General features: G+C 37.2%; 2 protein-coding genes across 2 annotated transcripts; one reads left to right on the forward strand and one right to left on the reverse strand.

Moving 5' to 3' along the window:
* Positions 1–1,512: 1,512 nt before the first annotated feature.
* On the reverse strand, positions 1,513–13,202 carry LOC141905753 (P protein-like). Its single transcript, XM_074794757.1, has 20 exons — positions 13,050–13,202; positions 10,508–10,708; positions 9,700–9,847; positions 9,453–9,525; positions 8,555–8,691; positions 8,239–8,318; positions 8,010–8,160; positions 7,181–7,252; positions 6,960–7,082; positions 6,207–6,331; positions 5,953–6,091; positions 5,242–5,377; positions 5,013–5,157; positions 4,870–4,921; positions 4,480–4,588; positions 4,257–4,384; positions 3,740–3,904; positions 3,545–3,638; positions 3,022–3,115; positions 1,513–2,541 (listed from the first exon to the last, which is right to left on the reverse strand). The coding sequence occupies exons 2-20, from the start codon at positions 10,678–10,680 to the stop codon at positions 2,448–2,450; spliced, it is 2,238 nt and encodes a 745-aa protein (XP_074650858.1). The 5' UTR covers positions 10,681–10,708; positions 13,050–13,202; the 3' UTR covers positions 1,513–2,447.
* Positions 13,203–13,416: 214 nt separating this feature from the next.
* Positions 13,417–17,380, forward strand: LOC141906009 (HAUS augmin-like complex subunit 1). The gene is made up of 9 exons (XM_074795150.1): positions 13,417–13,552; positions 14,402–14,576; positions 14,814–14,937; positions 15,035–15,169; positions 16,022–16,145; positions 16,500–16,553; positions 16,638–16,709; positions 16,800–16,847; positions 17,201–17,380. The coding sequence occupies exons 1-9, from the start codon at positions 13,526–13,528 to the stop codon at positions 17,258–17,260; spliced, it is 819 nt and encodes a 272-aa protein (XP_074651251.1). The 5' UTR covers positions 13,417–13,525; the 3' UTR covers positions 17,261–17,380.
* The last annotated feature ends 5,255 nt before the right edge of the window (positions 17,381–22,635 follow it).

Here is a 22,635-nt window from a genome sequence, read left to right on the forward strand (position 1 = left end):
TGAAAACAGGTTCTTTTTAGTAAAATGAGGGCCCATAATGTGCATTTTCGCAATGCCTTCACCGGAATACTAGTCATGGTAGACCAGCCATATGTTCAAGGGTAATTCGTGACAAAATTACGCACAAAAAATACATAAAAATAAAATTTGGAAGGACATTTTTATCAAAAGAAAGGACTTCGAGCAAAAAAGAAGGGCAAAGATGATGTTTATCCAAACTTTTTCCAAAAGAAGAACAAAGAAGGACCGCTGGAAATCCTCTAGCTACCACGTGACCTGGTGTTTAGTCCGATGGCCCTACTTATAATCTATTCTTTAAATATTTGTAATATAAGTTGACAATAATTCAGCTCCTTACCATTATCGTTGTGTTTATGAGCTTCACTTGAATCATCGTCTCACTATATTTTTTCGAGTTGAATCTGAAAAGGAAAAAGCACATTCGTTTTTATGTTATTAATGTATCTAAAGTGTTTATCAAGCATTTGTAATATGAAATGGGTATTTATAAAATTTGGGTACTTACCATGGCCAACTTCTCTTTGTTGGCCAACAGTGCGCCTAGGATTTTCTCATTTTTTTCTCTGCGCATAAACTATTAATGCTACCCCCCCCCCCCCCCCACATGCATGTTGTTTTCCCTGACTTGATCTGCTAAGAATCCAATCCTATAGTACAATCAAAAACGTAAGACATAAACGGAAACTTTTCGATCATTCGCACAACCTAGCAATCTCAACAAATTTCTCTGACTTTTCCCCTGATTTTTAGCTTTTTTTACGAAACTCCCCAACTATTCCCTGACTTTTCTAAATATTTGAAAATTCCCGGACTTTTCCCTAATTTCCAGGTACATGACCGCACCCTGCGAATGAATGCAGCCCCTCGAGAACCGCATCAAATAGTTTACAAAAAATTAATCAGTTTGATGATTATTTGTTACTCAAGATAAATGTGAATTTTCGGCACAGTATGTATACCGGTAGATTTTCTCCGAATAGTTTTTCATTCCACACTTTTCAACCGCATTCCACACCGCGCGAGCTTAAAGTTATACAAGCGAAGATCATTTTCAAAAACAGCACATATTTTTTGGCAGAGTGACTTCATAAACTTGATCTTACATGATGTCGTCAACAAAGGAAATCTAAGAATTCAGCGATATCTGGTATTCAATCCGTCACAGTTTCAAGTCACAGTTTCAACAAATCTACAACTAGATTGCTGGAAAAACAAATACTTTTCTCATGAGAACTTTTACCACAGCTATAAAGCATCTAATCAGTTGCTCTAAAGTTGGCAAATCAACCATGGGATAAATACCATAACAATGCCGTCTTGATATAGTCGCTACATATGTCGTTCATCCACTGGTTAACTTTAACCAACTTTATACCGACCTTGGAGATATCATTTGATTACTTCAAGAAACAAATGACCCCAGCACTGCAAATTCCATTGGTCAATGATAAATTAAAGAAAAAAAAAACACTTTTTACAATCATTTCAGGGATTCGATTTAATTTTTCGCTTTTATTCTAATTTGCTCAATCATATTCACAATGTACATACAGACAGTATTTGTATATTCTGTTAGCAAACTTTTAGTCATGGTCTATTTACTTACTACAGTAAACCTCGCCTCGGACCTGCAAAATTGGCCCGTCCGAGGTAAGCAAAAGTCCGAGTAAATGAAAGTAAAATATGTTAGGGAGTCACAGAAATGATTTCGTTCGAGTCCCAGTTAGTCCAAAGTCAGAGTTGGCCATATCAGAGTAAGGCGAGATTTACTGTATACCAGTTCCCTTAAATATATACCTAGTACTCCAAAAATCTTACATGCTATGCAAGTCTTTTATAATTAGTTTGTTACAGTAAAAGTGATAAAAATATAGTACCATATTTACAAAAATACATCTTTGATTCATCATTGCATTGATATTACACATATTAAAAAATAAAGTTCAAAATCTACTAATTCTACATTTTTCATAAAATATACATTCAATCGACAAAAACAATTTTAATGTACATGTATATAAAAAAAATTCTTTCATTCTCTGAAAAAGATCACGTGCCCCGAAAACAAAATTTATCACAGATTATCAAGAGATACAAGGGATAAAGCATTCATATTGATGGCATCACAGATTAACAAGTCATTTTCACGCACAACCCAAAACGGCTACTATTTCGCCGCTGCAATTTTTCACTAAGGCCGTTTTTTTATGATAAGTTGGATAGGATTTGACAGACTTAACGTGTATTGTGAATCCTTATTATTCTTATCACTTCGCGCTTTTCATATCACCAGCTTTAACGCTGTACCATAGATAGACTGATTCCTTCGCCGTAAGATTGTCATTTGATTTACTATAAAAAGTCCCATGCAGCGGCGATAAATTCATCGAGACAAATTACATTCCATTGTTTAGTCCCGAATTCGATCACCAGGAATTCCACGCGATAGGCGTACAATGCATGATTAGAAGGTAGCACATAGCGGTGAACGTGGAGATTAACATCATCGGAAATCCAACCCTACGGACAAAAAATATACATCCAAAAATTACATGTATGGCAAAATCTAGCAAAAACAGAAATGAATTTTTTTTAAAGTCCAGTTATCGATGATTCGGTGGCGATGAGGGTATATGCGAAACAGCAAATAGATGTTAAGTTGGAATGCCTGTGAAGTGAAACCCCGACCTGGGTACCTGTCATTTTTAATTGTAGTAGTTTGCACCACAATTGAGAGCATCTTGACATTCAAAATAGAACTTTTATTGAAAATGAACCAGAAATTATTCCGCTGCTGAGAGTACTCAAACACTTTTATTTTTTGTGGTAATTGAGGTCTTAAGAGTAGAAACTACTCTCAAATAATAGTTGTACCCCAGTCTGGAAGCCATATTTTTGTTCGGCATCATTGCTCTCAACAGGACCAGTGGTTACTCAAAGGATGTATACACGCTTCTTTGCTATCATGCATGTTCGAGTAAATTTAATTTGCTAACTTACTTGAAGAATTGCATGAATGAAAACCCATAACCATGCTGATCAGCTATACCAGCACAAACAACATTCGCTGATGCACCAATTAATGTTCCATTTCCTAAAAGCAGGAGAAATCGCGTTCATAGCCGCCTAACACATATTGAATGAAGCACCTAAAATTCCACCCTCCCTCGGCAGGGATTCAACCTGATGGCATCGCTACACTACTCAGCCACAGCAGGAACCCCTGCCACATTAAACCCGGTACGCAGGTTTGCCACACGAAAACACGCGGCACCAATCAGATTGCTTGTTTTATGTATAATCGCTGAAGCTAATTTCACGGAAGGACTATTAAATGGAAAAACCTGGGCTAAAATAAAACAGGACTTCTGATTAGCTAATTTAATGACATCATCTAAGCTGCCCATGTAGCTGCGAAATCAGTCTTGTGTGGCAAGGTTTCGTACCGTGGCGAGTCTCGATGCCATCAGGTTCGAATCCCTGCCAAAGAAAAGAGGATGCTTAAATTCCTAAGTAGACTTACCTCCGAGACAGGTTCCAAATGCTAACGCCCAGACTATAGGGTGTAAAGGAAGGTTCAACGCGGTGTCTTCGCTGAGCCTGATTAGAACTGGCACCTAAAAGTAAAACATCAGTAGCATAGGATTTATTTTTTCGTTGTTCTATGACTTAGAATGAATTTTGAAACCGGCAAGGGAACTTCCGAGAAAATTCGTACCATCGCTGTTGTGAAGGGAATATTGTCTATGAAACTGGAAGCTAGAGCAGCGATCCATAGTATCAATACGATAGCCACTGGTAACTGGGCATCGGGTCCGACGGACTTTATCCAGCTCGATAGTTGATCACCGATAAACGCGATCAGACCAAGTTCTTCCAATGCCTGAAATATAGATGAGATTACATGGTTATAACAGGACAATTGCTTATATGAATTGAACAGAACAGACTAAACTTGAGACCATCAAAATTTGTCCAACATCAGTGATATCCTAGTTAAACGTTATGCATTTCATCGAAAATAGGTCCCAAGGAAAAATGTGCTACTTCTCATAGTCTGCAAACCATCTTCAGTGGCCAATCATTCACAAACCAATAGTCGTAAAAATATAATCTTAGTATGGTTGGTTTCAGCTAGCTTTCCTCAATTCGATAGGTAACTTCATGAAGCCTTTAAGTTGAACAGATTGGATTCAGATGAGTCTACTGTATATGTTAGTACTGGTATAACATACCTTCATTAGAATGAACAGGCCAGCGAAGAACATTAATGTAGCCCATTCTACTTTGTGCAGTAGATTTTCAAAGTCGTTATAGTCCGCAATAACCATTAGCATCATAGCACCGAGCACTGCGATCCAACCTGAAATATTAATCATCAATTTAAATATGTACCTCGGCCTGCACCTATATGCTCAGATGATTTGCAAGTTGACGTAAGGAATTTCAGAAACTCACCTAAACTTAGGTAAATACTCGGTATGAATGACGTTATAAAGAACAAAAAGATGACGCAGCTAAGGACAATTCCGGCTTGAATGAGCAGTTTCTTATCGCGAATTCGATACTGTGAAAGAAAGTAAACGTTCAGTAAATTGTAAGGCACCTTGTTTCTCATTTCTGCTTAGCATAAAATTTGATGCGGCCAGCCGCCTATCTACCGCATATATTACTTTTTTTCATGATCAATCTAACCATAACAGACCCGGTAGTTATAGAAATGAACTGATTACAAATTTCATTGCAGTTTACGAAATGACCCGGCCGATTAGGAGATCCAAGGTGTCATTTCATTTTTAGCCTAAAATAGAAACATTTTTTCAGAAATCAATTTCAAAATCAAGTCACCTTTTCTGCCATTTCAATCAAGCTCTCGTGGAATTCGCGTTCGTTATGTGATCTGAATGGCAAAATGAAAGATAAGTAATTTCTAAAATTGAATATCGAAATTGTTCGTGAAAAACATTTTCATGACGAAAGTATTTTGATACCTCGATTTCAGCATTTTCTTTCTCAGTAAATTTTCCAAGCCCACGACTTTCTGCTGAAGCAAAGCTTTCACCATGCTTTCCTCGCGACTGGCTATCACTATTCTCGTCGCGCTGCGACGCCAAATTTCGATCTCGTGTTTCAATTCTGAAATAACAATCAAAACCAAAACGTATAAGAATCATCGCATTGGAGACCGGATTCTTCAGGGGTTCATTAAAGTCGGTGTACCTGAGATATCGGGTGGATCTTTGTTTTCCAGGTCGTTCTTGCGCCGGTACAAAAATCTCATGAACAGATAGCAGACAATCATGATGAATATAACACCGATAACCATGTGAGCTGTGAAATTAGCAAACTCTATGCCCTACAATTACAAAAATAGAATACTCATGTAAAATGAATATCAGATATATTTTCAATAGTACCACCTCGCATCAAGTACACTATCATTAATCTCATTGAATTGATCAATACAAGTAGAACTTGGGAAACCCGGCCTCCATTTCATAAAACTTGGGAATTAGTTCCACAGTTGTGTTAGGTTGACGATAAGGCAGTTCATTTTCAATAACAGTTAAGAGCCACGTGCCCCAGACACAAGTGTTTAAAATTTCCGTACTCCAATTTATGAGAGGATGACCCATCGTCGCTCCAACTACTCCAGAATTGGCTTGCCTCAAGAGAAAATTTATCCGTCCCTCTAGTCTAGTACCTAGCTGTCGTTCTACAAACAAGGTAGGTTGTAGGGAACCGGTAACAACGACTGGTATTCAGACTACCGTCCCTCATGACCTAAGGCAAGCAAAGTCTACTGCATTTCTGAATTCGACTCACAACTAGTGCAGATCAAAAAATACAGGTCGGTCATTTTTTCAGAGAAGGATAGACTGTTTTCTGACGCGTTGCATACATGCAGTGAAATTGTCAATAATTACTCACCTTGCTTTTTAATTCGGTATTTGAGACAATAATGACGTTTGGAGGATCCCCGACCGCGGTGGCCGTACCTCCGATGTTTGAAAATACCACCAACGATATCAAAATATGTCGCGGATCCAGATTAAGAACTTCGCTCAATCTGAAAGCGCAAAGCATATTGACGTGTAGGATACACAGGTTGACTAGAAATACGTTAGATAAGACACTGATTGATTTCACAATACGTATTCATAAGATATGTATCTAAAGTTTACCTGATAGTTACTGGAGTCATAAGTAACACAGTCGTTACGTTATCGAGGAATGCGGAAATGATGCCGCCAAACACGCACAGCAACGTAATGAGAGTCCATACATTCCCTCGAGCTAGTCTGTAAGCCTGAAGCGAATGAATTATACTAATTAACATATGAAAACAGGCATTAACTGATTTTTACATTTCACTGTCTAACTTTGCATACAAACCACATGGAAAAATTATTCACCTAATTATTCACCATACATTTTTACCTGCTTGGCAATTCAATAATTGAACTAGGGCATCAATATTGCCTCATACATTATATTTCACAGGGTAGCCACTTTCTGCCAATTTACAAATTTCCTGTTTTTCTATGTTATAACAGAAAATTCCCTGCGTGAACCAGGGGCCAGTTGCATAGTCATGGCTTAGACTTAAGACCAGTCTAAGATCAACTTCGTTCTATAGCCAATCTAACAACTTAAGACCAGTCTTAAAATTTAAGACCAATTATGGACTTGAGTCACAACTGTGCAACTGGCCCCAGAGGACTTTCTAGGTATAAAATGTTTCAATTCAATCCATTTTCCATCGAATCACATATTGATAAAGAAACACATTATCCAAATTCTCTGAATTTTCCAGGTTTTTTGCGAAATTTGTCAAATTCCCTGAGTTTTCCAGGTTTTCCAGGTCAGTGGCCACCTCGTCATACTTGAAATTAAGGTTAGCGCATCTTTTCCGCGAATATAGTACCAGCACTTACTCTAAAGGCAGCCCAGTCGAAGAATCCCGATTCACAGAATATAGCAACGAGGATCATCATACCAAACAGCAGAGTCAATGTCTCAAAATCTATCCAACCAGTTACTGTTTCCAAACTCGGTCGCTGAAAATAAACAGTTACAACGTACACCAAAACCGAAATGACTAGCACGACTAGAATTCCTATGTATATGTGATAATAGATATTAATGTTTGATTTACCTCCTCTGTAAACGCTAACATAGCAATAGCAGCCAAAGCACCGATCATCGCTGCCAGAGCTCGATGGACCAACTGAAATACGATGAATCATAAGCCATGCAAAATAAACATGCGACCCAGCGAATTCTGGTAACGTCCCTTAAGCTCATTCACATACATAGGTAACCACGGCGGATCCATGGGGTAAAATCTGAGTAATGCTCGAAGTAATATTGTGTCTCGTGAGTAGCTTGGCCGAAGACCCAGAAATTTGACATTTTACGTGCTCTAAGACGCTCAGCAATTTCAAAACAGGAATTACCATTAAAAAAAATTCGGCAAGCCCCGAGCAAGAGGAGTGCCTGTTAGGAACCAACCGGAAAGAGAAATATGAAGCATCTTTGCGCGTAAAGTCACATGCAGGCAAATATTGACTATATTGAAAATGTTGTGGGGAAATCTTCAGTACAGCTCAAGCGGTAATCATGGTAGGCTGGATCCGCCACTGGATGATGGCGTATTTATAAGTAGAAGTCTTGAGGTATATGCCTTGATTAAGCATTAGATAGGGAACACTCGGTATAACATGTACACATTGCTATTACATGTACCGGTACATCGAATATAGCATCATATCACTATATATTCACATGCTAGACCAGACCACGTGCCAAGGAGAGTTTGAGGGGTAGCAAAAAATGTCCTTTCCCTAGCAAGTATTATCCTTCCTTATTTCTAATGAATGATTTTCTCGTACAAACGGTTTTAGAAAAACGGTTTTTCATATAAAATGAACTGTCCTTCGAAAAAACCCTGGCACGCGCTTGATATAACGAGCAACATATCGTACCTCAAATATAATCAGAATATACACTCCTACGAGTATTACAGCAGCTATGACCACCTGAACATCTTCGGGGGTCCTCTCGCATCGGAAAAGCAACCCAAAAGAGACAATATCTTTCGACGTTGATGAAATGTGCGCTATTGCCTCTTCATTGCTACAAGTCAAGAAAATAGAATGCGATATCTTGCTACGGGCTTTCAAAGAAAATTTCATTGCGCAATTTTCTACTTACGTGAATAGAGAAACATCGAATTCGTTAGTTATGAACTGCGATTTCGCGTGTAGATCTTTCATTAACGGCAGAATCCATCTCTGTATATAGAATACATGAAATATACACAAATCTTACTAATCTTTTAGAAAAAATAAAGTATGCGATATAACCTTACACGCATAAATACATGTGCCACGCAAATCCTAGCGTAGATGATAATCTTCACTTTCATTGGTTCATCAAAAGACTAATACTTAAACGCTTAACGTATTATACCGGCAATCTATTGATTTATGTTTAAGTTTTTTCATTACAAAAAAATCTGTACAAATACCTGCGTCAAAAGAGACCCATTCCTATTCGTAATAATAATGGACAGATTTTGAGTTTTCGTCGAAGGAAGTTGGTTCGCGAATGGGCCGATGATTTTCGCTTTGATCGTCGGGAGATTACAATTTGTCAGGTTTTTGTCTGTAAAATAAACAAACAACATAGAACCGGTACTTGGATCGATACATGGATCAATAGAATGTGCGGTTAGAGAATATGACACATACACGCATGCTAACACAAAAACGACACATTATATCACAAGTGAAGGCTTGACCCCAAGTGACAAAACTGTGACTTTAAGTCCAGATACAGTTATTAAATATCGGTATCACTCATAAATAGTCAGATTTCTTTTTGTAAGTGTTCTTGAATGAGCTAATGCCTCCAAATGATTTTACTAGTCTTGACACGTTGATCACGATTGAAAAGCACATATTTATTCATACCATTATTATTGTTATTAATAACCTTCAACTGGACTTGAGAGCATATCAGGTGGCCTAACTCAGTCAGTTTTGGTGGTACATACCTGATAAAAGTCTTATTAGGACCAGAAAGCACAGGCAGTTGACCTAAAACATTGTTTTTTAATCCATTCTTCACTGCATTGAAGGATATCTCAATGCAGACTTTTTGGATATCCTTCAAGACAGTTTGAAATGGAATAAAAATCTATGTTTTAGGTCAACTGCCAGGCCATTTCTGGTCCTAATGAGACTTTTTCAAGTATGTACCATCAAAACTGACAGAGCTAGGCCAACCGATATGCTCTCAGATCAAGTTGAAATAGACATTAGTAAGATGTATTGAATATTATGAATAGGCCTATTTCGTTTTCAAATTGTAGATTTGTATTATTACAATTTGTACAGCATGACTGATATCAGGGTGACACTTACTAACGGACTTGCTTGCCCTAACGCTATAAAATCCTTCCGACGCTTCATTCGTCGGTGAAATTGCTAGGATCACCTGAAAAAAATCGAGAAAGCATTTCATTCCTCCACATATACTCCATCCTCTTAAAAGACAATAGTCATTGCTTATCATTTTATCAAAAAACTTATAGGGCCTATTAGATAAATTTTTCTATCAAAACTTACGTGTTAGATAAATTATTGAATAATTTCGAGACGAAATACTTACAACGAATACAAAAGTCACCGTGGCTATCACGGTGACTTTGACGACAGGTAGGTATTTAACCAAAAGCCAATGTTTGCTCCAGGAATCAGAGCTACCGCATTCAGAAGAGGCGCACGAAGAATCTCCGCCACTAATTATACCAGACTCGCTGAAAATGTATGAAATACAATATATATATATATATATATATATATATATATATATATATATATATATATATATATATATATATATATATATATATATATATATATATATATATATATATATATATATATATATATATATATATATATATATATATATATATATATATATATATATATATATATATATATATATATATATATATATATATATATATATATATATAACACACCCATTGACTGTCTAAGCTAAAAATTCCCAATAAATACTAAGTGAAACTAATAAGCTTTTGACTACTCAGCTCATTGAGCATTACTACTCCTATCCCAAAGAGTAGATACAAAACAATGGTACTCATAAACATTTCTCTGGATTTTGTAATTCCCTGACTTTTCCGTGATTTCAAAGGAAAAAGCCCAGATTCCCTGGTTTTCCCTGCAGGGAAAAATAATTCCGAAATTCCCTGATCTGTACACGAACCCTGGCTCAAATACTATGAGCCATTTTCAGAAACAGATCTATTTCCCGAGAGTTGTTAGACATATATACAAGATGATAAGGCCCTAGTAGCGGCTAGCCTATTTCTACTGATTGTTTCTTCGAACCAACATCGCAACAATGCCCATCATCGTCGCCAATAATGAACTTCACGAGAACTTACTTCTCGCGCTCGACGGATCTAAGCAATGGAGTTGCTTCGTGATCGAACGTGCTGAACGTCGTACTGTTTTCAATCAACGAGTTCGATATCCGTCTGCTGTTGTTCGCTCGAACCGTCAACGACGGTTTTCGCCGGCCATTCGAAGTTATCTGTAATTCAGTCGTGGCCTCCATTTCCGTATGTTCCTTCGATGTTCACGATCTGCGGAGAGACAACGATGAAACGTTCATCGAACGCACGGTCGAATTGTTTGGCTAAGTCGTCTGACAAGCCATAAGCCGTCTGACAAGCGATACACTCGTGCTAACTCGTGCTATGAATTGAATGACCTATATAGAAATCTAGGCCAAAACAAGAAGGTTTGATAAACGAATAAACCGCTGGCCGACGAAAGGCTTTCAAAGCATATATAGATTACGGGTCAATATGAGAGCAGAAAAATTAGAAAAAGTCATATGAAGTGGAGTGCGAAAGATCATGTAGTCACACATGCTCAGTCACTAACATTGCTGTATGATAGCACAATGCCTGCACTATAAGCTAATCACCGCAGGAAGTCAGCTAGAGGCTAGTTCGTACAAGCCCTATTTATATATATATAAACTTTATTGTCAAAGTATTACAACTTTTATAAGACACGACCACACGTAGACGATTTGGCCCGGCACAAATTGGTACAGATCCAGGGGCGGATCCAGCCGGTCAATTTGACTATATTCCTAAAAAAATTAATGCTCAATTATCTGCCGGCGACGAAGCTGATTAAAGGGGGTTTGATATCCTCCCCCAGGAAAAATTTGAAAAATCATTCATTTTGTATCTAAAGGCATTCTGGACCTGTCAGATTAGGTTCTTCTAGGAAGTATGTTATTCACATTTTTCTGACTATATTCTGGAATACAGTGGAATATAGCTTGGATCCGCCCCTGAGATCAGACCCGAGTCAAATTTGCCCAGTGCATAATTCAAATTAAGTGCGTTCACATATAAACCACTCATTCAATACTAAACAAAAAAACGATGCGAGTCACTTCCAGAACCAGCTACAATTCACAAGCAATGATTTTAAGACCTGTGCTAAAACTTAACTTAGAAAATTTAAGGAAAGTGTGGAAAACAATTAGAAAATAGAGCGGACCCTAACCTTATCGAAACCAACCCTACATACATAACCCTACTTATTGATTCTATTGTTATTTTCATTAGTAACTGTTATAGGCCTATAATTAGATATCGCAAATATAGAATTTACTGAAATAATGCTGTGTATCCAAGCATCACTTCATCATGACTTAAAAGTTCAAAAACTTTCAACTAAAAACTTAAGTTCATCACAAGCAAGGGTCCAGGCAAGTAAAATTCTAAAGTGGATGGGCACAGGGGCTTGCCTTGTCACGATAGCTGGGGTTCTGAAATCAAAGATTCGACCCATTATCGATCCTAGGTGCTCTACCATGTCATCATGACGAACTTGAACTTGAACTTGAACTTTAATTTTATTGCTCCATATAATACATAAGTTACATAGGAAATGACATGCAATAAAATATTAACATCAAGACACAGGGAAAACAGTACAAGAGTGGACATACATTTAAAATCGCTTTTATAATGGATAACATAGGAATAGAGAATATTTACAAATAAAATATGTTAAACGTAAAACAAAATATAATACTACAGCAAGGAAACTAGGTGGCGATACAATCAAGTGAATATAATATAAAAGAATCAAAGTGTTGAACGGAGGGCAAATAAAGAGTTAACTAGGTTACACATAAGGCTGGCAATTTCATAGTCTCCGTTGTTATAGGACATCAAAAATAGGAATTTATCGAAAACACAAAAAGACTCAAACTCTGTGAAACATACAAGTGAGGATAAAATGGAAACTCTGGCAGGATGAAGCGAGGGACACTCGAGTAAAAAGTGGGATTCGTCCTCAACGACTTTATCTACAGTACAGTAGAGGCAAAATCTCTCATTGGCTGGTAAAAATGGACGACAGTGACGCCCCGTCTCGATTCTAAGCCGATGGGAACCGAGACGCAGTTTGGAAAATTCGCGTCTTTTGAGGAAAGAGTTCGAAATAATATATTTTTCTAGTTCAAAGCGTTTTTTAAAAAGTTTATAAGTCCTTAATTTGGGGTTGGAATTACTGTCGTTGATTTGAAATAGCCACGAAGAAGAATATAAGAGATACATTTTAGACTGGAGCAGCTTGATAATTTTATTGGGGTGGTTTGAGCCATGATTAGACCAAACACCATGAAGATCAAATGATTTTAGTATTGAAAAAATTCCAGAACACCAATTTGGGAGTGTGTCCATGCTTTGCACACAGTCCGGATAGGATTTATACACTAATGAGGCGGGATTCAATTTACAAAGACGAAACCAAAATTTAACCATCAGGGGAATAAATGATATAAGCAAGGGGTACTGGCCTAAGTCATGACGTCTACCAGTGACAGTGTCTACTTTAAAAAATTGCTTTTTGTTTATTCTTTTTAATAAAGTAAGCGGAGTAAAAAGGACCTACCATAAATATTTGTCCCATTAATTCCAACTCGTCAGCTGAATAAATTACACCACTATATCAGCTGACAACAACTGCCAAACTTGCAAAACGCGATAACATACAACTATTTTTGGGGAGCTGTCAAAGTTCTGTGTATAAAATTTCTATGGACCATGTTGCCACAATTTAGGTAACATGTTGAACAGTTTTGCAGTTAGGTTCGAGTCCCGTTTATCAACTCGTGAAGTTCATCTATTTCAAAATTTGTAACTTGTGTTTGTATGTTGGTATCTTCTTATTTTAAAATTTGTTGTAACTTTATTGAATTTGGGAATCTTATATGTAATGTTTAGCGTAAGAATCAATAAAGAATTGAATTTAATTGAATCGAATAATCTATGGCGGCTGTTAGTTATAAGATTTTTACTTGCTGCGATAAGCATTAACCTGGTTAAACCATTCGTCAAATCTTCATTCTTTCTTTTTCTACGATTAGTATGGAATTTGAAGAGAAGTTAAAACTGGTGGGTTATGGAGGCATTATAAGAAATGATAGCTATTTTTTGGCCTAAAATTTAGTCAAATGAAAAACAAACTTTTTGAGATTCTGTGTCTGTGTGGCAATCCATTCAATAAATTAATCTTATTTTGACACTTCCCCTCACTAAGCCTGTCCTGTGTACTATACTCTACTGGCACAGTATCCTTGACTTGAGATAACAAAATATTGGGCGCTATAATTGCACTGTCTTTCGTACCCATCTCCCAAGCATTTTTATTTTTGAAGTGGATATTTAACCATATACGGCAAAGTATTTATTTCCGCTATTTTACCGTGCATAAGTATTAGCTAATAAAAGTAACAATAAAATCATTATATTGGGTTTAGGGTTTCGATAGGGTTAGTGTCGCGAGGGTAAGAAGATGGTCCAGAGGGTTCCGTTTAGCTCTAGCTCTATTTGCTCTATTTTCTCTAACTCTTTGTTCTCCACACTTTCCTTGAATTTTCTAAGTCGCGCACCTCTGTGCGCATGCGCAGCGTAAATCAGCCAATCAGCGACGATGTACGGTAAAATAGCGGAAACAAATACTCCACTGCCTTTTATTTTTGTAATATCAGGGAGGTCTTAGGATTTCTTGTCAAAAGTCATTGATTTTGAATCCCCTCTAGGCCTAGACAAGGAGACTGTAGAACTCCTATAATTAATATGCATAATTACAATTTTTGTGGAGGGGTACGAGAGTGCAATAATGGCGCCAACTATTGTGCCTGTGTTCTTAGTGATAAGTAATTTCTTATCCTCCATTATGGTAAAGATATGATTGTCCGCCAAATCGCTAGTAATTAATCAATTGATTATGAAATTTTTCAGATTCAGCCATGGCTGTGTACGATGTTTGGGGACGGCAACGTACCGCAGTTCGAAATCTGCGAAAGAACGGTGAATTACATGTATGAGCTGATGTCGCGGTGTCAAACTAAAGAAAACCACACGGCATTGGAAATCAAGGATTTAAACCGAAAAAAGATCGAATACGAAGCCGAAGGTGATGATTCTAGGATGGGGCTTACTGGGGCCCTTAAGCCCTTGCATACCCCTCGGACAACTGGGTGCAGTTTCATAGTCGAACTTAGACTTGATCATTCTAAGCCCATCTTAGTTCTATGACCAGTCTAACAACTTAAGACCAGTCTAGAATTTAGAACAGGTGTCTAGAATTTTGTCTAAATGTCAAAAAAATATTGCTGTAAACTGCGTTAAACTTGAAATTAATTGATTTCAGCAAAGCGTCTTCACAAAATCATCTCGACCATGGATCTTTCATATTTGTCCGATGTTGATGAACACCTTAAAGTTTTGACGGACGTGGCTGAATCGTTAAAACTTTCAGATGTATCAGAAACCCAGTAAGTGGCAGAAATACATATTATAATCCCATATTTGTCGGGAAGCCAATTTTATGTATCGATAACTCGTGGTATCGCGATGAAATGGTCGTTTTAGTTTCATGCTGGGACTGGAAACTTTGAAAATGGAGCTATTCTCGAAGACGCGACTTTTTCGACAACAGCAAAAACTGTCGCGAAAGATACAAACGGAGATCGAGACCATGCAAAGCAAGTGCACCGCCTTAGAAAAGTAAGAGAAATATCCGCGGAGTCCGTGTTATGTCGGAGGAACTGATAAAAATCTTATCGAAATTTCCTTGCCCGAAATAGAATTAAAAGAACGGTTTTGGGTACGGGTCTTATCAATTAACTTAATGTTCTACCGAGGAAAACAGGATCCAGTTCCACAGTCAGTCAGGAGTTAAGAGATAACTCTGAGATAGAATTAGTTCGTTTTCAATGAGTTAACTCTGAGTTAAATCTTAACTCACAACTGTGGAACTGGGTCCAGTATATTTAACTCCCATGTTTGTGGAAGAGTTAAAGTACAAAATTGAAAATGGTATCAAGATGTTTCCAACTTGTAGATTCATGACAACGACCATGTTTTGTCTACTTTAGTAGCTTTAGGAAGTTACTTATCCAGCAGTTTAATGCGGCATAAACCATGTTTGCCATTTTTGTACCAAATTGATAAATCTAAACTTTCCCTAAATCGAAATGTCAAACTTTTTCGAAGATGATGAAGCTTATATAGGCCTTCCTTGGCCGATCTATTTGAGATCAATTAGAACCACTTTTTCTCAATTACACTGACCCAGAAATTTTACAAACCTGAGTTTTATTACCTTCAAAATTGTTTTTGTATTATAAATACTTCATGTATTTATTGTTTGAAATTTTTGTAAATCGAAGTTAAGAAATCCTATGGATCTTTATGGCATACCAACCTGTGACTAAATCACATAATTGCACCTCTTTTGTAGCTTTTTGTGCTTTGTAGTACAGATAGATACGATCTAATTTGGTTTTGGTATAAAACTGAAACTCTGGATGGCAGGATAGGGAATCTGCAGCCTCTCATTTGTTTATTTCGTATTAGGACGTTATTGGACCTGGAACAACAAGCACGGAGGGTCGGACCGAAGCTCAAGAAGAGAACGAAAGAGACGCGAACCATTTCGAGTAAATCCGAAGATTATCGAATTGCGATTCAGAATTTTAAGGTCGGTACAATATCACAGGGTGGCCGAGTCTTACTGGCAAAGTCAGGGAATTTTTTATCTTTAAAAAAAGTTTTTAAGGAAATTTTTAACGAGGTTAAAATCAGGGATAAGTCGGGGAAATTTGTTGAGATAGTTAGATCGAACATATTATCAAACAGTTTCTGTCTATATCTTGTGTTTGACTGCGTTAATTGATCCAATTCGCAGCAGATCGAATCGGGGAAAACAGATGCATGTCAGGGAATGGGCGGGGTGAAAGAAGCAAGTCCAAAAACAGTGGCCAGTATATGTAGTATTATTGTCGCTTAAAATTGAATTAGTAAAGAAGCTTGTATTAAATTTTCTTGGCAACAGGAGGAAATGAATGCTCCCTACACCGACCACGGTACACTTGTAGAGAAATCAAAGGTAAATACCTAAAATGCAGCCTCAATTTACAGATTCTCGAACTGAAACTTCTGAACGACAGTTGCCTCGATTTTACGTTTTCAGATGTTGTCCAGTCTCGAAGAAAAGTTGGCACCGTTAAACAAACAATTAGATAGTTATTGCTCTTTACCTCCTGTAAGTTGAATATTTATCCTGTCCACTGCATACCTATTTTCGAGTGAATTATCACTACTGCTTGACTTGTATGTCTATGTTATGTTCTAGGATATGTCAAGTGCTAAAGTGAAAATAGAAGAACTGAAACGTGATATAGTAAGTTTGTTATTATTCAGCCTCTCGTAAACAATTCATGAATTTCACTATGTCATTTCACTACGTAAGACTGGATTGCAGTCCATTCATAGCGATATGCATGGTCGCGTTTATGGGTCTCAAATTTATGACTGTTGGTGTATGATTCCTTGGATTTTAAGAAGTATAGAATGCAAATTTAAAGAATTTGTTGATCCACTAACGAATGTACTAAGCCCTTAATACACGATTTAATAAACACCATTCGATTCCTTCTACCTCCATGTTTGCATGTACATCTAAATGTTTTTGTCAAATTATTTCTTGGAAATTTGAAAAATGAAAAAAATTCTCGTACAATGTTTTCATTTCAGGAATCTGTGGAAAGTGCGCTCAGTGACGCGATAGATCAAATGCACATTGGAAGCCAATAATCAATAATTCACTTACTCATTTATCTATTCATCCTTGTATATTTCGTAAGATACCGAATGAAAAAGCATAAACAATTCTACATAAAGTTAAGACGGAATTAAGCTTTGGTGAACTTTTTCTTGATAGGGATGACGAAATCTGGATTCATTTTGAATATCATTTTATCTTCTCCATATTTATTTTCGATTTGTTATGTATTTGGAGAGCAATCGCGGGAGTGTTTGAAAGCAACTTCGCGCTCTATTTATGATTATTATTTGTCTCAGCCCCCAGACCAAAGATATCGAATTCATCGGAGGCAGAGAGAGTTCAAGTACTAGCTATTCCTGTTTGCCTTTTGGTGTGTTGTGGTTGTGAGCATTTGACTGCATTACTTGTTGCTTTGTCATTATCTTGCCGCCCTTATCAGCTATATCAATCTGCATCCCGGAACCACCCTATTGTAGCGCATTTCAACAATTAATGTTTGAGGGTGTAATGATGAAATAATTAACATCTGGTATTTGTAGCGCATTAGTCCATTACAATTCAAAATGTTTCAGATGCAATTCTGAATACAAGGTTAAGCCTAATTGATCCCAAATTCGAATGGCAATTACGTATCAAATATCCTGAGGAAGGTGCGGGTCCAAGCTGTCAATCGATACCAGAAGAAAACTGTCCGACAAGATTACTGAAAATAGAAAACTCAAGCCGTATACTGCAGTGAAGAAAGAATTTATTTTTTAAGAGACACTTTTGAATCCGACAAAAAAAGCACCAGCATGAAAATGCTAATATAACAATCATCATCCCTTGATTTTTGTGACAACCACGTGATTTACTAACAAGTGTGAACTGAACAGTGAATTGATTTAGGAGCGAAATTTCTTTACAATTCTAACCCCCTCCCGAGGCCAAAAATTACTATCTTTATCGACTTCGCCTTCGTGTGTTCAGATTATAGCTTGAATGTCCTTAAAAAAAAAAACACGACGCAATGGAAAACTGATTTCGCGTATGATAACGATTCACGCGTATGAATAGACATTCATAAAGAACTATAATATCGAAGGAAAACTAATCTGAGGAGTGATTACCCGTGGATTCGGCTTAATTCGACGAACTTTAGAATAAGTACACGTAATTACATTTCTTAGAATAATAGCGTTCGCCCGGTCCGGTCGTACCGACTGATTACGCTTTTCGAAACGACTAACGCGCCATAAAAACGACGACGGTAGGTGAATCGATATCCGATAAAATATATAATTTACAGGTGTGATAGCCGAAGAACACGCTACGACGCCCGCCGCCGCGTATTGTCGTCGTTGAACTAAATAAATGCCCGAAGGCTTTCGGGATGATCGATATATCGGCGTTACGATATATACACATGTACTGCATAGCGAAATAACAACCACACCTACCGACGTACGACCAATATATAAGTTTTCGAAAAAACCGTTCGATAATGTAATACTAAATTCGGCGCACAGAAATTCGACGTTTGCATAGTTCGTACATGTTAAAATTGTATGTTAAAACGTGCAGGGTCCGATCTAAGCACTTGTCCGATTGCCCGGGACAAGTATATTCTCATTAGGGCAAGTAGGTTATCATTATCACTCGTCCACCGGGCTAGTGCATTTTTATGTCTCAAAGCTTTTTTCCCAATCGATACAGCAGTTGGACTGAGTGTAGGGCAAGTAGATTTTTGATGGGGCAAGTAAAATTTCGGATATGCTTGTTACCAAGCGAGTAGCTTTTATTCCTTAGATCGGACCTGACATCGCGAAGGAAAGGAATTCGAACGCTAGCGGCGTCGTTGACGAACAATGACCGTCTTATCGATAATAACACAGAGCTGCCAACTGTCGCTGATTTTCAGTCTATTTGTTACTATTTTACAACGAGAAATATGTAAGATGTTACTGAGGGTCTTACTGTTGATAACTGATTAATTTGATTTTTCATTTTCTTTCATATTTCAATGAAAGGTTACTGAAAAAGATTCAATTCGTTACCGATAGCACTTTTCAGAGGTTGGCAGCCCTGATCACACGGGTGTAAACCGTCGAATTTTGAATAGAATCGGAGCATTATCAACAACGCGTCTTAACGAAAATGTCTAACATTCGCTATTCGCGATCACGAAGCCGAAAAATTTAAAATATCGCGACATAAGAAATTTAAACCTCGTTTCTCATTTCTGCTGTGCTTAAAAGTTGACCCGGCCGGCTGCCTATCTGCCCTGTACATAACTTTTCTTAAATCACGACCAAGCGAACCATGTTACAGTCCAGACACCTATAGTAATGAACTGATTACAAATTATGTTGTAGTTCACGAAAGTGACCCGGCTGATAAAGAGAGAAACAAGGTATCATTTTCTTTTAGCCTTAAAAATCGAATGTGGATTAAAAAACAAACTTTAATATGTTGTATTTCTGGTCATTCCTTGATAATGGCTTTTCGAGAAAAACCAAAAATTCTGATACTTGAAAAAAAGATTTCAACTTTGCAACATTTTAAGATTTTTCAGCTTCGTGATTGTGGGACTTACCTATAACTCTTTATTCGCGACACATCGCTCAGTTAAACCTCGTCGAGCTTTTCACCGCAAAGCCCTTTCCAGTCGCAAGACTTATAAAACGTACGCTCATAAAAAAATAAGAATCTAACGACTCTGTCAATCTTCGAACAACAATCTATAGCACGCCAACCAAGTCGCATCGGAGCTAGATAGGGCCGAGATAGAGGCCGGATACCGAGAGTAACGATCATACGTACAAATCATGCAGTTATATGCGTAAAAAATTTCAACGAGAAGCTCAAATAAAACCGCTTCGAATCCAATAATACATTTAAATTCACTTGTAAAAAATATAGTTCGCGAATCGCGGAAAAATTTTCTTTACGATATACTTTTGAGAAACCAATTGCGAGATGGAATTCAATTGAATTTGTGTTTTTTTTTTTTAATATTATAATACCACACTGTGAAAATGCTGTGAATTGGCACCATCGACTTGTCAATACTTTTGAAAACAGACATCGACTAGCTACTACACCGAAAAATAGGGCCTCGTTTTTGCGATGAAAAATTCATGGCAACATCAATACAGTAGAGACTCCTCTCTCGACTAGGCAAGAGTGCTCGTGTCGGGAACATAGTGAAACTACAATAATCGAGTTTTTCAGGATGGAGAGAACTCTCGAAATTAGTACTCTGTAAAAACTGCTTGAAGCTTAATCAAATATGATTGCGTAATCCCGTTTGTAAGTACAATTAACCTTGCGATCATTTGGGACCGACAAAAATCTTCCGACTTCGAATAAGTCAGATTTATAGCCTTTTTTCGAAAATGAATATCTGAAAAAGATCAAATCAATATCTATGACAAATGATTTAAAAGCAAATATTTCAGGGTTATTTTTCTATTCTAATACACTGACCAAAACTAAAATAACGATATAGTGTATCGTCGATATCAAGCCAGGAACAGAGGTCGGAACTGGGAACAAATCAAACTTCAATGGGAAGAAAATTGCCCTCTGGCTTTCGGCCTGTGATTTTAACTGATTTTCTTCTAATTTTGGGACCAAGAAAAGAAGTGCCACATGAGGAGATGAGTTTCCGACTTTGGAATGGAAATTTCTTTAAAAAAGATAAGGAAAAATCAGGACCATCGATATTCATCCGACTTTTGCCGATCCGACTGACGCAAGGTTTACTGTAATATCAATTGATAATCAATATTCTACATATGTTTAAGTACACGCAGTTGAGTCTGTACGGGTAAAATCCAAATCAGACTTTGCACATCATCATCATAATCCACGGACTCATAAACGTGATTTGGAGAAAAAAACTTAGTCCTATGCGTTAAGCATCATACGCACAACCGAAAACAGAATTTCTGATACAACAGATAAATGCTAAAATAAAATATCTATGGCCTTTTGTGTAACAATCACAAAATCTACATGACAAAGACTGAAAAAAAATAAAACAGCTAAATATGAAAAATGTCGCAGTAACAAGTGATATGTTTTTCGTTTAACGGTAAATAGTCATAAAAAAACGCAATCGAAAACTCTTAAACCTTACACAACGCCAAATCCACAAAAAAACACCAGTCAAGTTTGCAGAAATAAACAACAACATAACGTTACGTGGATACGTACGATAAAATCTCAAACAAAAAATCTCTGATAGAAAAAAAAAAATGAAAACTAAACAATATTCTGCACCACGAATTATGCAAACTTTAGACTAAAAATACAATCAAAATATACGTAACATAGATTAGAAATCAGGTCAATCATCAATATGGACATCAATAACAATAAGAATGTACATCAATAACAATTAAAAAACGTAAATGTGACTTGCTATGTAAATGCAAATCTAGTCTTATCGACTGATTTGATGCTCCTCAAAGCTTGCATACAGGAAAGTTCAACACCGTCCATTCGACTCTTTTTCAACTTTTTTTTTTACAGCAAATTTGCCAGATTCAGCGCAAATTTAACGTTTGAAACGACGTCATGTTTTTCTTGGTCCCAACAGAGACGTAAATAAATGACATTTGCTGTATGTGAAAAAATGCAGCTAAGTATGGTATTTTTTGCTGTATGTGAAAAAAATGCAGCTAAGTACGGTATTTTTGTGTTCATGAACTGAACTGCAAATTCAACCTGGTCATAGACAGAAAAATTTATGTAGGTATCAGTCTGCTGCCTCAACCAACGAGCCCACTCGGATATTTTATACTTTATTACCGAGCAATCCGTGAAAATGCTCTCCCGCCAAATTTGGATCGGTGAAATGATGGAACAGACATCATCCCGGACATTTTTTTTTGAAAATGAAAACGATCTAATGGACTAAAAAACACCAGATATCAGTAATTTAATGACTACCGGTACATTTCCAAAACGGGCGACACACTTCTAAGGCCAATAGTTCGAGGCTGACCTCTGATACCTGCATTGGACTCGTCATTTTAGAGTCCATGGTTTGATTCGCAATCAGAGGCGGATCCAGGAATTTCGTTAGAGGGCTCACGCTTATTGAAACGGTCAAAAACGTTTAGAATTCAGCTTTCTGAGACGCATTGTGAGGTCGATGAGAGGCTGTAATCGGCTGAAGTTTCTACCGTCGGTCCCTAGGCTTATACAATAAGTACATTCTATACACCTCTCACCCTGGAAAGGTAGATCCCGATTTTTTCTGAAGGGTTCGCCGGCAACTACCGAAACCCCCTGGATCCGCCCTTGTATTATGATATGCTACAGTCAAACCCGCTTAATCGGGATCGGCTTAATCCGGATTTTGGTCCAATCCAGACAATATCTTCGCCCATTTGTTCATAACCGGTAATATACA

Source organism: Tubulanus polymorphus, chromosome 5 (genome assembly GCF_964204645.1).
Source record: "Tubulanus polymorphus chromosome 5, tnTubPoly1.2, whole genome shotgun sequence".
NCBI classification, from domain to species: Eukaryota; Metazoa; Nemertea; class Palaeonemertea; order Tubulaniformes; family Tubulanidae; genus Tubulanus; species Tubulanus polymorphus.

Bases quoted from the DNA above. Each gene is read 5' to 3' on its own strand.
- LOC141906009 (XM_074795150.1), top strand. From the start codon at position 13,526: ATGGAATTTGAAGAGAAGTTAAAACTG. The intron at 14,577-14,813 runs GTGATGATTCTA...AATTGATTTCAG, and splicing joins GATCGAATACGAAGCCGAAG to CAAAGCGTCTTCACAAAATC. The intron at 16,146-16,499 runs GTCGGTACAATA...TCTTGGCAACAG, and splicing joins TTGCGATTCAGAATTTTAAG to GAGGAAATGAATGCTCCCTA.
- LOC141905753 (XM_074794757.1), bottom strand. From the start codon at position 10,680: ATGGAGGCCACGACTGAATTACAGATAACTTCGAATGGCCGGCGAAAA. The intron at 9,526-9,699 runs GTAAGTATTTCG...GATTTTTTTCAG, and splicing joins CGGTGACTTTTGTATTCGTT to GTGATCCTAGCAATTTCACC. The intron at 6,092-6,206 runs GTAAACTTTAGA...TTGCGCTTTCAG, and splicing joins ATGACTCCAGTAACTATCAG to ATTGAGCGAAGTTCTTAATC.